The 16,243-nt window shown below is 50.5% G+C and overlaps 4 protein-coding genes across 4 annotated transcripts; all 4 read right to left on the reverse strand.

The window, feature by feature from the left end:
• Positions 1 to 472: 472 nt before the first annotated feature.
• N7471_011066 (transcription factor domain-containing protein) lies at positions 473 to 3,339 on the reverse strand (the record flags this gene model as incomplete). The annotated part of the gene is made up of 6 exons (XM_057283785.1): positions 473 to 1,202; positions 1,267 to 2,314; positions 2,369 to 2,547; positions 2,610 to 3,063; positions 3,125 to 3,191; positions 3,241 to 3,339. 6 exons carry the CDS (start codon positions 3,337 to 3,339, stop codon positions 473 to 475), a joined length of 2,577 nt encoding a protein of 858 aa, XP_057130051.1.
• A 990-nt stretch (positions 3,340 to 4,329) lies between these two features.
• On the reverse strand, positions 4,330 to 5,372 carry N7471_011067 (FMN-binding negative transcriptional regulator; the record flags this gene model as incomplete). Its single annotated transcript, XM_057283786.1, has 2 exons — positions 4,330 to 4,704; positions 4,761 to 5,372. 2 exons carry the CDS (start codon positions 5,370 to 5,372, stop codon positions 4,330 to 4,332), a joined length of 987 nt encoding a protein of 328 aa, XP_057130052.1.
• Positions 5,373 to 5,956: 584 nt separating this feature from the next.
• On the reverse strand, positions 5,957 to 8,086 carry N7471_011068 (type I 3-dehydroquinate dehydratase; the record flags this gene model as incomplete). Its single annotated transcript, XM_057283787.1, has 1 exon — positions 5,957 to 8,086. The coding sequence occupies one exon, from the start codon at positions 8,084 to 8,086 to the stop codon at positions 5,957 to 5,959; it is 2,130 nt and encodes a 709-aa protein (XP_057130053.1).
• Positions 8,087 to 10,076: 1,990 nt separating this feature from the next.
• On the reverse strand, positions 10,077 to 13,729 carry N7471_011069 (dDENN domain protein; the record flags this gene model as incomplete). The annotated part of the gene is made up of 6 exons (XM_057283788.1): positions 10,077 to 10,219; positions 10,276 to 10,530; positions 10,586 to 11,924; positions 11,978 to 12,037; positions 12,092 to 13,005; positions 13,099 to 13,729. 6 exons carry the CDS (start codon positions 13,727 to 13,729, stop codon positions 10,077 to 10,079), a joined length of 3,342 nt encoding a protein of 1,113 aa, XP_057130054.1.
• Between the last annotated feature and the right edge of the window lie 2,514 nt (positions 13,730 to 16,243).

A 16,243-nucleotide genomic window follows, 5' to 3' on the forward strand; every position in this document is an offset into this window, starting at 1 on the left:
TGGGAAAAAGCGTGGTCACCGGCCCTAATACCCTCTAGAACTGACTCCATCAGCCAATCAAAACTTCATATAAAAAAAACTCGTCTTCTTTTTGCTTTTTTCTTGAACGTTTTCTTCGGACTACTTTTAGGTAGTGGTGGTACAGAGTGGTAGTCAAGCGGTGGCTCGAGAACTGAAATTACGGGTGGAAAGGCGTCCGTTTCTTGCGGTGATCAACCTTAGAAAAGCGCCTTTAAAGGAGATATTATATCCTCTTATAGAGGGCACCTTATATATACTATATTCTAGGTATAACTAGAGACACTCAACTTTCACACTTTCACATATTAGGTAGGTAGATACAATGAGCACAATGGGTATCAGTCAATTCGGCCACGGCCTACAAAAGAAAAGAACAAGCTATACCGCGAAGGATATACACAGAACGAGAATATATACGGGGGAATGATCATCCCCAACACCAATTTTCCACCTACGAAACACCATCTTTCTCAAGAGGAATATCGGTATCACCCTCGACAGCACCCGTACCCGTCAAAAAGAACTCAAGCTCACTAGGCCCGCCCTGCGAGTTCTCATTTTCCGCGAGCTGTTCCAGCAAGCTCAGAAAAGGGTCTTTTTCAGACACGCCTTCGCTGCCGGCTGTGGTGTGGGTGGCGCTAGTTTGGGACTGGGCACCTGGCGTCAGGGCGGTGGGGCCTGATTGCGCCATTCCGTTTAGATTTGCATGAGTGGTGTCGAAGGGGAAGGTTGCGTATTGCGGGTTTGGGGGCGGTGTTGGTGCTATGTTCAGAGCGGCGTCGGTGAGAAAGGCTGGCGGGGAGAGGCCGAAGGCCGAGGGGGAAAATCCCGGGATGGAGAGATGAGTGTTTTCTGATGTGCCGGCACCGGATAGGTTTGTTCCGGTTGGGAGAGAGAAGAGGGAGGGCAGGGATGGTGATTGTTGGTGTTGATTGCTCTGAATCGCATGGAATTGAAGGGCGGGCGAGAGTGAGGCTGGGTGAGAGTGTTTCTGGGACAAAGAATGGGAATGGGGATGGGAGTGGGAGTGGCGACGATCGATGTCTGAGCCCTGGGTTGATGCTAATGGACTCGAGGGCCCAGGCCCTGTAGTTGAGAAGTAAGAGGAATGATTTTGATACGAGGGTGCGGCGATTGGTCGTTGGTAGTAGTGATCTTGACGATCTATGAAGTTTACAGTACTGTATCCAGAGTTAATGATCATATAGTACGTATGCAAAGAAATGGAATCAGCAGGCGGCCTACCTTGGAGCCAGATCATCCCCCGCATCTATAAGCCGCACGTGTGATCCATCCAACGTCAGACCAGGATATCGGTCGAGAAAGTCTTCGAGGTGGAAGACTGGCGAAAAACGCATTGGGCTACTGGCAAGATTGCGGACCAATTCGGAGTGGCACGTATAGATAGTCTGGAGCAGCTCACGTTGATGCTGCACGCCAGTCCAAATATTGCGCAACCAAGCAAGCTGGTTCATCTCCCGAGTCAAGAATTCAGCACTGGAGGAGAAAACCTCTCCTTCGCGGCCCTTGTAGTGCACACCGTGAACATGCACAGTCCCCGCTGTGCACACACAGTAGCCGACGAAAGCAGGCCACTCAATCAACGGGGAGTTACGACCCAGTTCAACTAGCTCTGCTATGGCATTTGAGTGCGAGAAGCACAAGTTCGTGGCCTCAATTTGCCAGGACTGATGCTGCCCCGTACCTCGGAGCTCTACCAAGTCAATAGGTAGGAACGGGCGGTAGATCAAACAATGCACCAAATGGTAAATCAACTTGCTCAGCAAAAGTGTTGTACTCTCAGGATGACCGAATAATGCATCGATAGACGCAAAGACGTCCTGCGTACCGGCCGCCCAGATATCTAATTCTTGTCGGATCTTAGATAGATTAGAAAGCGCATGCCATGGGAAGTGGGAGTCGCCTTTGACTCCGCCAGCCGCCAAATACTTATTAGTAACACCAAGAATACGCGTGATATCAATCAGTAAAGAGGCAGCACTTGGTGATTTGCGCCGGGAATCAGCGGAATATTGAATGTTCGGGCCGACATGGAAGAGCTCTCCCTCCATGTTCAGACCGGCTGCATGTGGTGACCAAGACGGGAGGCGCAGAAAAACCGAATGATCGGTGATCAGACAGGGACGTCGGGATCCACAGTTAATGAATCTGTCCATCAAGTAAACCGACCAGAATAGCCGACGCCTCGTTTCTCGCTCGGCAGGCGCGAGATTAGGCTTAGAGGGAGCCTCGCGGTACAAATCCAGAGCGACGATCATGGCCACGCAATTTGCTGATCATCATTAGTGGAGTTCATTCAACCATTTAGGATTCAGGCCAAGCTTACAGAATGTCATATAAGCTTTCTTTCCCAAACCATAGGCGTAGAAAGCTTGTGAAAGTAACAATAGAGTCTGCAGTCCGTCTAGTGTAGGATTGTCGACTTCAATCATGCGTCTTGCCTGTAGCGCCGCATCCAGCCCGGTACGTAGTGACTGTTCTACTTGACCAGGCGAGGTTGTGTATCTGAGATTCGTCAGTCAAACACGTAAAGCATCTGACAGTGCTTGGAAGCTTGGCGATTTTACCTTACTGCCATTGCTGAGATAGCCATGGCCAAACACGGAGGCAATTGGTTCAGTTGATGGCGCTGTCGCGTTGTCGGCTCGTCTAGTATATAAAATGGCTTACCGTGCAATCGCTCAAAGTAAATATCAAGGATCGCATCCGATAGCGGTCCATTGTTTGTCGGAGAGGGCTGTTGCAGAAGACTCGCTTGGTGGCCGGTCGGCCTAGGGAAGCGATCCACATGTTGCGAGAGAGAAGTTGACAGAGTCGATCTATCGCTTGGAGAGTAAATACTGAAGGAAGTGTCGATCGTATTGCGACGGGTAGGAAAGCTCGGCGGATCGTCCGGGGTATCAGGAGAAGTGGGCGAAATAGGGTTCTTTTCGTCGTGGAGTCGTTTCTCCAACCCATCTACCCGCTTGAGGAGAGCTTCTAGCACATCGGTCTTTGGGCCCCTTTTTTTGGGGACGGCATCTTGAACATAACAAAATCAGTAGTGGAATCATATGATTTGGAGGGGATATAATTGACTTACCATAAAGACATGGGCACTGGAAGACCTTACATGCCTCGCAGCTCGGTCGCAAGCGATTACATTTGATCTATGACGAGTTAGACACATCCAATCGCACCCTGACTGACTGTACAAACCTTTCGCTTGCGACAGGATTTGCAGTTCATTGTTTCGCGCGGTTCGACCGTCGCACGGCGGGGCGTGAGACGGTCGATGCTGACCTGAGGACGAGACATGGCACATCTACATGGAAGAGAGAGATGAGAAGAAGAAAGAAAGCGGCCCCGGCCAAGATGGATAAGAAGTCAGGCGCATGGCTGTGGCGTATGAAAAAAAAAAAAAAAAAGGAAAAGCCTATACCAGGTTGCGGAGAGAAAGAAATGCGGAGAAGTGATGTGCCGCCGGAATTCCCCAGTTTGGGCTGACATGGTATTTAATTACACGATTTAGCCTATTAATTATTTGATATTCTATGTAGTATATGTAGGTAGGTATGTTCTTATACTTATTTTGAGTTTACTCTACTTCTAACATCACATTCAAGCCAGAATCCAATTGCACTCCCCTTTAATCTGTACGGCGGGAATGGCTTCCTCTTACGGAGGTCTACCCACCTTAGGGCTCCGACGCCAACATCCGAGACGATCCAGGTACCCCATAATTGCAAGTAATTGCACGGAATTGCAGTAGCTTAATCTATTAAGCCAGTAAATAGCTCTATTCTGCCCACCATTTCATCATGGGGTTCTTAGTTGCCGCTTAGACCCCTATTAAGTCCACTCAATTTACCCGAAGTGTCTCCTGCAGAATTCCAAGTATTTATTCTCATGTGAAAAGGTACAGAATACGGAGTACTATGTATACTATGTATGAAGGTGGCTATTACAGTATTACTATTGGCCCCCGCTTATTACACCTAAAAAGCCGTTCGATCCTAGCCTGATCATCCAGTGCAGCTACTGTATTCGAGACGGAACCTCCATCTTAGTCTTCTTTTAACTTTCCGAACAGTTTGTCGTGCGTGTGTTAAGTATTTACTCCGTATCCAGACCGTATGCTCTCTCTATTCTTTAATCGTGCCAAGCCCGCTAACACTAGGTATGGACGGAGTACTCCGTACGGAGTATGGAGTAGGTGAACTTGGCACCATTACTCTACGTAGTATATACTCCGTATGCCTCTAAGATCTATATGTACATATATGCACAAAAAGCAGAATACCATCCTCACTGCTCAGGCAAAACCTTCCCTCTCCTCACAAACTCCGCCATATCCCTCGCCGTTCCACCCATCCTCTCCAACCCCTCAACAACACCACCACGATCATTAACCGGCCGTTCCTGACTAACCTTAAACCGGCCCTCAATCCGAGTGATCTCAATCTTCATCCCGACAATATTCTTCAAAAGCGCAGCAATGTACTCCAGGGGCGCATCGGCAATTTTCCAAGGTGTCGGCCTCGGCGTCGGCAATGCCGTGCTAGCTCCGGTCGCCGCCATCTCCACCCCCTGATTCAGCTCTAGATCTGGGCTCCGGGTTTGGTACCGGTTCTGGTTTGGGGCGGATCCCCATCCCCATTCCCAGTTCCACTTCCACCTCTCCTGTGTTTGACATCAGACCCCGAACCCAAGCCAGACTCATCTTGAAACCCCATTACTCCTTGCTCTCCCAACCGAGCTAAATCACCCAGCTGCTGTCGTAGAAACAGCTCTGTTTGCTCGTCCCTCGTGTCGTGGTAGATAGTCGCCCGACCGTAGACCTGCACCGCGGCGTAATTCCACGTTGGAGCGACCCTCCCCGTGGCGGGTTTGGACTCTGTGTAGAAGTTCGGGGTGATGTAGTGGTCTACTGGACTGGTGAAGACGATTAAGACCTCACCAGGGAGACTGTGGCCTGTGGATATCGTTGGTTCTTCTGCAGAACTTGTTATGGGAAATGCGCCCGGGATACTAGTTGTTTTGGTGCTGTATTCCGAGGCAGATTCTACCATCGCTTTGCTTTGCGGGTTTTGGCGCGCGATGTGGCCGCGGAGAACTCCCATGGAGGGATGTGGCGGTGCGGAGATGTTGTCATCGGCTACTTTTGCTTCCTTTTCTAACTCGGGTTCGACGGTTGTTTCACTGTCCAATACCCAGGGGATATGGCTGCATTGGAGTGTCGGGTGATTCTCCGAAGGGAGGGAAGTGGTGAGGACGCCTAGTGGGTGTTGTTTGATGAAGGCGTGGAGGGTTGGGAGGTCTCGGACTGCATGATCGGGACGTAGATGCATTTCTATTTTGTTTCTGTGAAGTTAGAAAGATATACAGAGGTAAAGAGAAACAAGGCTTGGGGGTAAGGAGGAAGCTTCGAACCTTGAAATTGACCTCTGGAGGGGTTGACCCCGGATTTTCTGATAAGTTCTTATCTTTCAGGGGCATCTACGGAGTACATCCGTGAATATATATCGCTTGTTCATTGGCAGCTATTAAACCTGGATTCTATATGGATATATAACCCAACACAATAAAATAGCAGAGCAGAGCGCAGCAACGTCTACAAATTACCAGCAACCTGCTGGGTAAGGCGTATACATTCAGCGACGTCGGAAATACCCAGTGCGGTTGATCCTACATTATATCCATAGGGACTGTAAAGCGCCATTCCTTAGGCTCAAACTATAGTTCGTCACAGCACAAAGCATCCATGGATCTCACATGACGCAGGAAAGCCCTACAAAAGCATAGCATATAATCTTTAGCCCAAACCCCTAAAACAAAATGCCGATCCAACATGAACATCCATTGCGCCAACAACAGACAATAAGTCTGAACCACAAATTACCTACGTAGGTATGCAGTATACTATACTAAATAACTAGAACAGAGGCCTCCCAGACGCCATGCGCACAAAGTCAAACGGCACGTTCTGCCCGACAAGCAACCTCAACGTCTCAACAGTAGTCCAAGCACTAACATCCTCAACCCCGTACGCCGTCCACCCAGCACTAGTGGCAACAGCCAAAGGATCCCCCTTCCTCGGCCCACTCGTGAGATCAAGATAAACTCTCCCACGAGTACAAGGCGGTGGTGATGAACGACCATTAACACCATAATGTCTTAACAGAGGCTGTACGAGCAGCGATTTCTCCGGCGGTAGCGCAGAGACAATAACAAAGGGTTGCTCGACCCGTTTGACAGACTGGATGGATGTGAACGGCTCAAGACCCGCAGCCAGCGGGCCACTCGCTTTAAAGCCGACCGTGTAGATTGTGCCAACGGCCAGACTGCGTAGCGCGAAAATCGCCGCTGAAGCGTCTGCTTGGGAGCCGGCGAGGATGATCGCTGCGCGGTTGTTGTATGCGGATGGAACGTATTCACGCGTCAGTGTTGCGCGAATGCCCTTCCAGGCGGCGTTTTTGGCAATGAATCGGGAGGTTCCGGGTGCAGCTTCACCCGGTGTCATGGCAATTGTGTCCACTAATCCGATTGCGCGGGCTGCGTCGTCGACTGCGGGGATGAAACCAGTTGTGGCTGGGACTGGGGGGTTGAGGTAGGCGCCGCCGAAGTGCGGTTGCAGGAGGACGGATTCCATGGAGCCTTTTGGGCCGCGGTCGACTGAGGTGAAGTTGTGCGGGAGGCCGAGCTCGTTTATGCATTTTTCCATGAACATTGAGTGAGGGGTTGAGCGGAATGAGCCGATGGCGTAGAGCTCGCGTTTGGGGAGTTGGCCCATTATGTGTAGGGCTTCGTTGATTTCCGCTGCAGTTAGCTGGCCTGGTGCGGCGATCATTGGGAGTAGGGGGTGGGTGATTGGAGAGAAGACGGTGTTGAGAGCTCGAGATAGCTGGCCCATTTGGCCCATGTTTACTGCTGACAGGAGTGGGCCTGAGCCGCGGCTTTTGATGGTGGAACGGAAGTATTCTAGTTCGTAGTTCTCCTCGATTGTGTGGACCATGGCGATCATCTTTACGATGTCGGCGTATTTGGCGCTTTCCGTGAATATGCGCTGCGCCTCTTCGGAAGTCCACTTCCAGGTCCCGGAAAAGTCATGGAACGCAGATAAAATCATACTATGGCCCTTTTTCTCAAACAGCTGGCGCCGGATCTCCTCTGGAAGCCACAGTTCGACATCGATATACTCGACTCCCCACTGTATCGCGCGCCGCAGGTACTTGTAAAAGAGCGCAGGGTCATCCATCGGGAACTTCCCATTCTCCCTCGTACAACGAACAGTGAAGATAATCGGCAATTCAGTATGCTGTCGCAACAGCATCAACTGCTGACCGACATACTTCAAACTCGGAACAGGCGGAGTGGTTGAACCCTCCGGCACAGGCTCAACCAGTAAATCCACACGTATCTCAACAGCGTCAGATCCCACAGACAGGATGTCTAAATTCGGCAAAGCAGCATGCACATCAGGAAATGTAGTCGAGATAAAATTCGTCCTGGTCTTCGTCCGCAAATCATCATGCGGTCTCGTCTGACCAAGAATCAAAGACAAAAACCGCGACAGATCCCGGCGCAGGAACGGACTCCGCGAATATAAGAATTCATAATCACAGAGCTCGGTGAGCGAGTCTTCCGGCGCAAACCCGCCTTCCACACAGTATGTGTTTACCAGAACCAGAGATGATCGCTCGCACCCTTGCAAGCTCCGCGCTAGATCGTGCGCTAGGGTCCCCACTACTGTTGCATCGCTGGCTCGCGCAAGCGTCCCGAGCGACGCGTCCGTTGTCCATTGCTTGCCCAGAACCTCCGCTACCAGTTGTACGATATGCTGTTGGTTCTGGCCATAGACGATCACGACAGTCCCCGCGGCAGTGGCGGCGGCCGGCGCGGCGATGCCCGCGGCTGTCTGGTCTTTGGGCCCGCTAGCCGGAGGAGCGAGAGAGAGGGTTGTTGTAGCATTGGAAGGGACGGCGATATTGGGGTTTGCGCTAGGAGGATCCGGGGGTTTGCGGGCGGTAGAGACAGGGGTATCGTCGAGCAGCGGCGTGGCCATGTGCTGCGGAAAGGCTGTCGGAATCATGGCATAGCAGTCCCAAGTGTTTTCATACTTAGTGCTGAGGATGTATATGCCGGTCGAAGTATGGGTTAAGACGGGTAGAAATGGGAGTCGGGGAGGGGGAAATGGGGGAGCGCAAGGACCCAGTAGAGAATTTTTTTGCAATTCGCTCGACGGCCAGGACCCGGGTAGCGTAACAGGTAGGTAGTATCAGAACATGGGATATTTTACAAAGCGATTAGGCAATTAGGAAAAAGGGAGCGGGCCGAACGAGGCTAGCTTCAGGATATGGGGTAAATGGGGGAAAGTTGGTTAAGGGGACGCTAAGTCAATCCTAGGCGGGCAGAGTTTATTAACCCAGCCGCAAAGGTCAGATTGGAGAGCATTTGAGGCGACATGGATCGATGGAAGAACTCGTCGCGGAGGTTCCACCCAATGCGCGACAATGAAATCCCACGCAGGACGGGGGACGCGGGGAAAAGTGGGAGCGGTCTTGGGTTTCTCCACCAATCAGCTATCACGACGCATAATCATACTACATATGGACATATGGATTGAATTGGAGTCTTCAGTGGAAAGGGGATATTCCAGAGTTTTACAGCCCTGGAGTACTGATATGCTTATAAATCCTGCCAATTGCCGGATCTACAGCTGCCTGTGTTCATATGAGCCTAAATCAAACCACCAAGATAGCTGGAGGCACCGGCATAACCTCATGATGACCTGACAGGGGCTCTGCACTACAGCGCCATGATCCGATACGAGGGAAAACCACCAATCTAAGCCAGTCTCAGACTCGGCCAGAGCGAAGGATCGGCTTTTGGAATAAGTGATACATAGCCTATTGAATCCGAGGTAGACAGATAAACAACGAATCAGGCACCAGGATTGGTGGAAGAGTACATCGATATTTGCACAAGGGGCAAAGCATAGGAAGACATAGTTCTATATTCACAACATGCACAATAAAACAACGATCTAAGTATTGTTCTATCTTTTCTCTGTCCTCGATGCAAGGAAAGCAACCAGAATAAAGTGACAGCGTCAAATCGGACCTGAAAGGAAAATACACCCAAAGGGTGGTCATGAACAACATAGCATATGTACGCAATGGATGATGATTTGACACCGAAATGACGAGAGATATGAAAAAAGGGAAGACAGAATCGAGACTAGATCCCGCCCAGCACATTGTATTTCAAACAACCAATTAAGACGTAAGGAGAGAAAAATACCAGCCAAATCAAGAGGGGGTATTGGGTAGTAACAGGCAGAGAGGAAGGAAAAGAGAGAAACGCAAGCCGAGAGATAAGAGGGAGGAAAAAAAGGCAAGAAAAGCAGAAAGGTATTGGTCCAGAGAATAAACATGTATGTATGCATCAATATCAGGCACACAAATGATCACCACATCTCTTTGCAAACCGGGATGGCGCTTTTAGGGGGTTTGTTCATGGCTCCATGCATCAAGCCGGAGTCAATACTATGTACGAGGACAGCAACGCAACCGAGGACCGGCGCGCCTGACATCTTTCGAGACGTTGCGTGTCTGTCACGACAGAGCATGGTAGGTTAGGTAAGGGAAATAGGTTCAATCGGGAGAGAGGCCAAAGGTGTGCAACCACACATGCAGCGTTCCATTTGCGGGATAATAGCGGGCAGCGAGAAGTTGAGCCGAGCCAGCGGCCTGTCATTCTCAGCTTGGATGGACACACATGCCCAATGAAGACACGCAGCAGGAAAAATGCAATCCTACTTGCTCGTCGTCAGATAAAGCATGGAATGGGTAACGCCATCAACCGGGGAAATCGAGACCCGAGACGGAGTCGGAAGGAGTTTCAGGTTCCAGGCTCGGGCAGGGAAACAGAAGGAAGTGTTTCGAAAAGGTGGACATGGCACATTGCCCGCGCACACTGGACCCACCCGCACAAGGGCAGGGCAGATATCGACGAAATGACGGACGGTTCACTCGCGTGTGGAATCGCACCAATTAACTCGGCGGAGAGATGGCGAGCCCGTTCATCAGTTTGGGCAGCGGCTTTCTACGAGCAGTATTTGCCGTCTTGGAAACCCGTGGTGCACCATGTATCATGCGGGGTTCTGTCATCAGGCTAGTATCTAAATTTGCCGGTGCTACAGGGAGATTGTTAGTGACGGATTGGATTGGATGTTGGAGGCTTCGGGCGTACCTCTTGTGGGAACTCTGCCGTAGTCGGCTGAAAGATTCTGCTGGCTCCGGCTGTTTGGGGCGAAGAAAGTAGCATTGGCTGTACGCCACAGATGGTTCGAGGTGTCTGAGAGGAAGTCTGTTGTCGACCGGCCAGAGAAAATGGATGTGCGGCCGCGGTTGCGCTTTGAAAGGACGATCTCATCGAACAGGGTCATGCGAGGGTCCTTGGACTTCGGGTTTGTTCGCTCACGGTCACTGATGAACTCGTTGAAACCTAGTATTGGGTCAGTATTTTCTCTACGGTACGATAGGAGAGTTCGCCGACTTACCTTGTGTCTGTTGTAGGATTGCGATATACTCGGCGTGCTCGCTTGGAAGGCTCTTCATGAAAGCCTCCATGTTGAAATTGTAATACATGCCGGACTTCTTCTTATCGCCACTGGCCGGCACAAGGAACTTCTTGTAAGTGTAGAACAAGCTGGCAAAGCATCTGACAAACGCCGCGCGAATCTGATCTGGATGGAAGGCTGCATCACAGGGCAGGCACACCATGGAGGCACAGCGGTTGTGGACTATCAGTTTGCATGCAGAGCACTTATACATGTTTTCCTCTGCCAGTTCATCACAGATAGCACAGGTCAACTTGTCATCCCAGGGTTGGACTTGGAAATAGTGACCCTCAGCCCAGCAAGTGCCCTCGTTATTGCCGGGGGGCTGGTATGTGGATTGAGGGACAATTGTGGATGCAGCGATGGTAGACTGCGCATAGACAGATGGCGCATATGTGGATCCGGCACCGTAGTCATTGTTGAGAGTTGTCACTGAGAGGTTCGAAGCATGACCCAGGAACGGAGCACTTGGACGTCGACTCATTCCAAACGACGAGCTTCGGCGCGAGGCGGCATCGAAATGACCGGAACGTTTCTCGCGCAATGAAGCTTGCAATGCCATACCAGAATCATTGCGTGACGAGGGGGCTGGTGGAGGGGGGAAGAAGCCAGAGGTAGGCGAAATCTCTCTCGGGGATGGCGGAGAGGCACTAGCTCTCAAAGTGGAGCTGGTCCCTGGTCGCTCATTACCGCGAGATGAGTATCCACGAGAGGGACCGGCCTCGTTTCGGGCATGCAGGAAGACGTTGAAGATCGGAGGTGTATAGGAGCCTGGCATAACGGCTGTTGCACCGAATGCACTGGAGTTGAGACCGACATATTTCGCGAGGTTAGTTGCAGGCGCTTTGGATGTGAAACTGGCCTTGCTCTCTGACATGAACGAGTCCCATGGGTAAGTCTCGATTGCATATGCAGGAGGCCCGGTCGGGACGTGGCATCGACTGTGCTGAGGGGCAGCTAGTTGCAGCAAGGAGAGAAGCTTCCTGCGCTGATGACGCGGAAGAGCGGTCGGTTGAATGGTGCTTTCGATCATATTGTTGTCCAAATCAACCAGGACAAAGTCGTCCGTGGGCAGTTCCACCTTCTCATACCGACGCTCGATACCCACGATGTATGGGCAAGGGGCCTCGAGAGCCTGAATTAAGCGCGCGGGAAGGACAGGAATGAGAACGCCTGTCCATTCCAGAGGGAACAAAAGATCGACCAACGCTCTGGTCGCAAGGTAAAGCATGGAGGTGTGGGAAGACAAGAAGATGATACGGGATTCAGTAAGGGCGTACTGTGTGTTGTTAGCATTGTCTCTTGTCAACTGAGCTGGCAAATCAAGCCTACCTCAAAGAGAATGATAATATTGGGAACCGACAAAGTTCGGAACAAGGCATAGAGATCAGTCTAGAAATCGGTAAGCTTCAACAGAGAACTCTATCAAGATTGCGGTGCACATACATTACGAGAACCAGGGATCTCATTGGGTGCCTCTTTACGTGCGAACAACCGCAGCTCACGGATCGCAATCTCAACCTGAGTCTTCGAGGATATTGGACAGAACGCTTCTGTACAGAGATTCATGACATATCGCTCCAGCGGCTGCCATATACCCATGCGCGGCGAGGGCGGAGGCACGTGCTGTACACTGCCCTCTGTCATGGGCACCACGACAGCCTTGAGCCATTCCTTCCAGAAGCTCGTCATTGTGCTCTCTCGGCCCAAGATACCGTACGCACGGGGAATCCAGAACCCAGTATCACCATCGGTCAGACCCTCGATCTTGGAGGCTGCGCCGTGCCGGACCGGACGGAGGAGATCGGTCATTAGCCCAATCTTCTCCTCCACGGCGCTGATATCATCTTCGAGCTGTTCGCGGGATTCGGATCCTGAGGGGACAGTCGGCAACTGGGCTAGGAGCCGGGATAATTTGGCCCGCTCTGATGCCAATCGTTCGCCCAAGCTTGCAGCTAGCTCACGCTCTTCGTCTGTCATGTTGTCCTTTCGCCATTCCTCGCAGCGCTTCTCGAGCTCCTCCGCGGCATTTGGGTTGAGCGGTATCCAGATGAGCACACAGATGGCGTGCAGCCTAGAGCCATTGTCTGTTGTCATGGCAAATCCGTGCCAGGTAGATCGCGGTCGTTGATCGGAGGAGACGATGTTGACATCGTTCGGAAAGGCGAACATAGGGACGTAATCGGGGAAATTGCCGCGCTGCTTCATCTCGTCCGGCATGCCGCGTGTGGGGTATCTGTCGAGGAGAACGGGCTCGAATCGTCGTTTCAACGGGTGCATCGTGGGGGATATCTCGAGGGGTTGTGGGACAGGGATTACCGAGTTGTAGTTGCTCAGTCGCCGAGAAGTTCGCACCGAAGCTGAAGACAATCCATTGTTAGCCAGTGCATCCACAGAAAGCCATGACCCCGTTCCAGAGTGAATGGAAAATAGCGTCAAAGAAGAGCTCTCACCTTGACGAGCAATCGATGGCTGCCGCTTCATACTATTCATATCGCGAAAGGATCGTCGCACGCTTCCAATACCCGACCTCAGCAAGTTACCGCTAGGCGAGGGCGAATCGTCGGAGACGATCTTCTGCGTGCGAACCCTGGACCGCGGGCGCGTATTTGGAGTAATAGCGCCAGCGCTCAAGCTCAAGTCGGTCAGAAAAGATTCCCGCTCGTTGGCGAACTTGTACAGCGCGGAGTCGAAATCGAAGTCATCAGAGAACAGAGCTGAGGCACGCAGGGGTGACGAGGCACCCTTGACGGTCATGCTGCTCCGGTTACTGTTACTGCCAGCACCATTTGTTCCCTCTGAGGTCTTCGAGAGTGTGGATAGTCGTTGAGAAGACGCCCTGTGACCGGCGCCGGTGAAGAGCATCGAGTTTGGCCGGGAGACCCCATCCGGGTTGTGTTCTTCCTCCGCATCGGCGTCCTCTTGAATGGTGTCTGCGAGCGCAGGGCCTGGGGATGCGGCGCCATTGGCACGGTAATCTTCTCCTAATCTCTGGAAGGTGTCCAGGATCTCTGTACCATCCACACCGGCTATCCAGAAATAGTCGGCGAGGGGGGCGCCTTCGGAAGTGCTTGACGATGGCATTGTGGAGAGAGTCACGGCGGACTGTAGCGGGTTAATACCTTAATTGTCACCACATGGATCGCAGTGTTTCCAGGGAATGCGCAGGGGAATTGAGCGCATGTAGTTTTCGGGAGGGGGAAGCTGATAAAAATGGGGGAGAACGGGAGGGAGGGGCAGTTCAGAGCGAAGATCAATTTCGGGGGTGGTTTGAAGGTCAAACGTATTAAAAAAGGAGTTCGATTCTCATTATCTTATGTTGTATTTGTGTATTCTAGGTATTATTTCTACCTAAATATTTCCATGTGTCTTCTATAATATTTCCGCCCTTTTTTTTTTTTTTCCTTTCTTTTCTTTTTCCCCCTAGTATCACGGGTGGTTGCGTAGGCGTGTGGTAATGTTACTAGAACCCGACATTTAAAATGTGCGCACATCTCTACTCCACTATATAAAAATGGTAAGAGTTGCCCGTGTCAAGTCCAAATCTTTAACAAATCAAGCCAGTCAAGGGCCCGGGCCATTCACAGCCCTAGCATCCATGCACTGACTGTAGCGACCTGCAGGTATGTGCAGGGCTAGACTCTAAAGGGAATCCAGACTTCCGGGGTATACCCATAATACAGTCTCATTATACATCTCTATATCGACTGCCATGTATGTATTCCATAGGGAATCCCCTATTTCCATAACAAGATCTGTCCGTACTACCATTACTACCATATATAGACGACTTACAAGCTGGGGATGTCGAGGATCCCGGTAACAAAGAGATAAAGAAACAAGAACCTTGGAAATATTGTCAGCTCCAGGGGTTAGAGGCCCGTGATCCATGGTTGAGCTTCAGCGGATAATCCAAGCGGGTCTTGGCTGATCCCTTTCTTGAACGAGGTTCGTCAACTGCTAGCACACAGGGCTATGGGGGTAACTGGGGTTCATTTTTGATGAGACATGGCGTTAAGAGGTCTTTCTTTCTTTTTAGGGGTTTTTAGGGGGTTTTATGGGCTTTTAGCTTGGTACAACGCCACAATGTCATTCTTTTTTATATCTGACTTTTAGGAACTGGCACTTTCAGGGGGTAAGACTATCGGGAATTGCCGAGGTCTTGGGAGTTTGTAGTCTTTTTCTTTGCCGTTTAGTCCCTCGTGGGAATCTTGCTTTTTAGATTGCGGAGTCTGCTTAACGGTTTTTTTACTTTTTTATTTTTATTTTTTCCAAATATGTACATTCTCCAACACCCTTTTCTTATACTCCGTACTACAGTGTTTTTCTGTGCATGATACAACATACACTATGTACTTTGGTACATAGTATTTCGAGTCAGGAGTCACCAAGTGGAGTTGAGTGGCTTGTCCCGGGGAGATGATCAATACTACAGTTGGGCAATGTGGAGCACCGAGGGGGTGAAAGAAAGCATCGCTTAAGTGTAGTATCAGTTTCCACGGTATCGATTTCATAAAAATAAAAATAAAAAGTAATCTGATTATCTACATGGTAAATCCCCCAGTTCGTTCCAATGTCAGTATTTCCCTGGATCCGCCAAGGATCTTCATATACATACCGTGGACTATATCTCTAACTAGCTATCTGGGTACTCCTGGACAATAAACATACATACATGTGGAAGTCCATAATTCCAATGTACTTCCTCAGTATGGAGTACGGAGTATAGTGTATCTAAATATCTATTTAAGGCCATGAACACCGCCAATACCCGCGTTACGTGATACAGGGGCTCCCTTGCACCGATAGCCCTTTTCGACTGGTCGCATCCCAGGATTTTGGACAAGGTTATTCCAACCATCTCCCCGTCAATGTACATTGGTACTTGCATATACTCAATGCAGTCAACAGTGTGTACGACTCAATGTTGGAGAGAAGAGGCGGTGGAGCAGATCAACAGGGTATATATGGAGTAGCCTGAACTCCATATATGCACAAACCAAAAAAAGGAAGAAAAAAAAGAATTATAGATAAAAGACCGTGAGTAAAACTAAAATAGAACCTTAGAAGTCTGTGCGAGACATAGATAGCAGATAATGATCTTGGAGATCGGGCAACAATGTGAACAGCTGAACCCCATTGATCAGCCAGAGTCTAGACTCTTCCATTCTACTACTCCATAACAATGAATCTGGACTCTAAAGGACTTTACATGTATACATACCCAATCGTTTCTATGTGACATCCCGTAGAATACGTGGCCTTGGGCCAAGGACGAATTGCCGGTTTTTTTTCTTTTTCTTTTGTGCAAGCCCTATGGGGAGTAGAAAATGCAAAGTGTGCGAATGTCCAGCCCCGGAGCTTCCTTGCCGAGAGGAAACTGCTGTGCGACGAAAATTAAGCGTCGGCTGCATGGCAAGGCTGGTTTCCGCTCCGTGCTAGTGGCGCCAGGGAGCTCGGCCAATGCATTGGACTCTATGTCAGAGCCTCAGGCATTCCTCAGCCAGGCCTACATAGATTGTGTGGATATATTCAGAGCCCAATATATTACACTATACACTCCCCAATTTAGGACGCTGCTGCCAATGCCAATGGTAA

Source organism: Penicillium samsonianum, assembly GCF_028829775.1.
Source record: "Penicillium samsonianum strain IBT 33392 chromosome Unknown utg000007l_segment0_segment0, whole genome shotgun sequence".
NCBI lineage: Eukaryota > Fungi > Ascomycota > Eurotiomycetes > Eurotiales > Aspergillaceae > Penicillium > Penicillium samsonianum.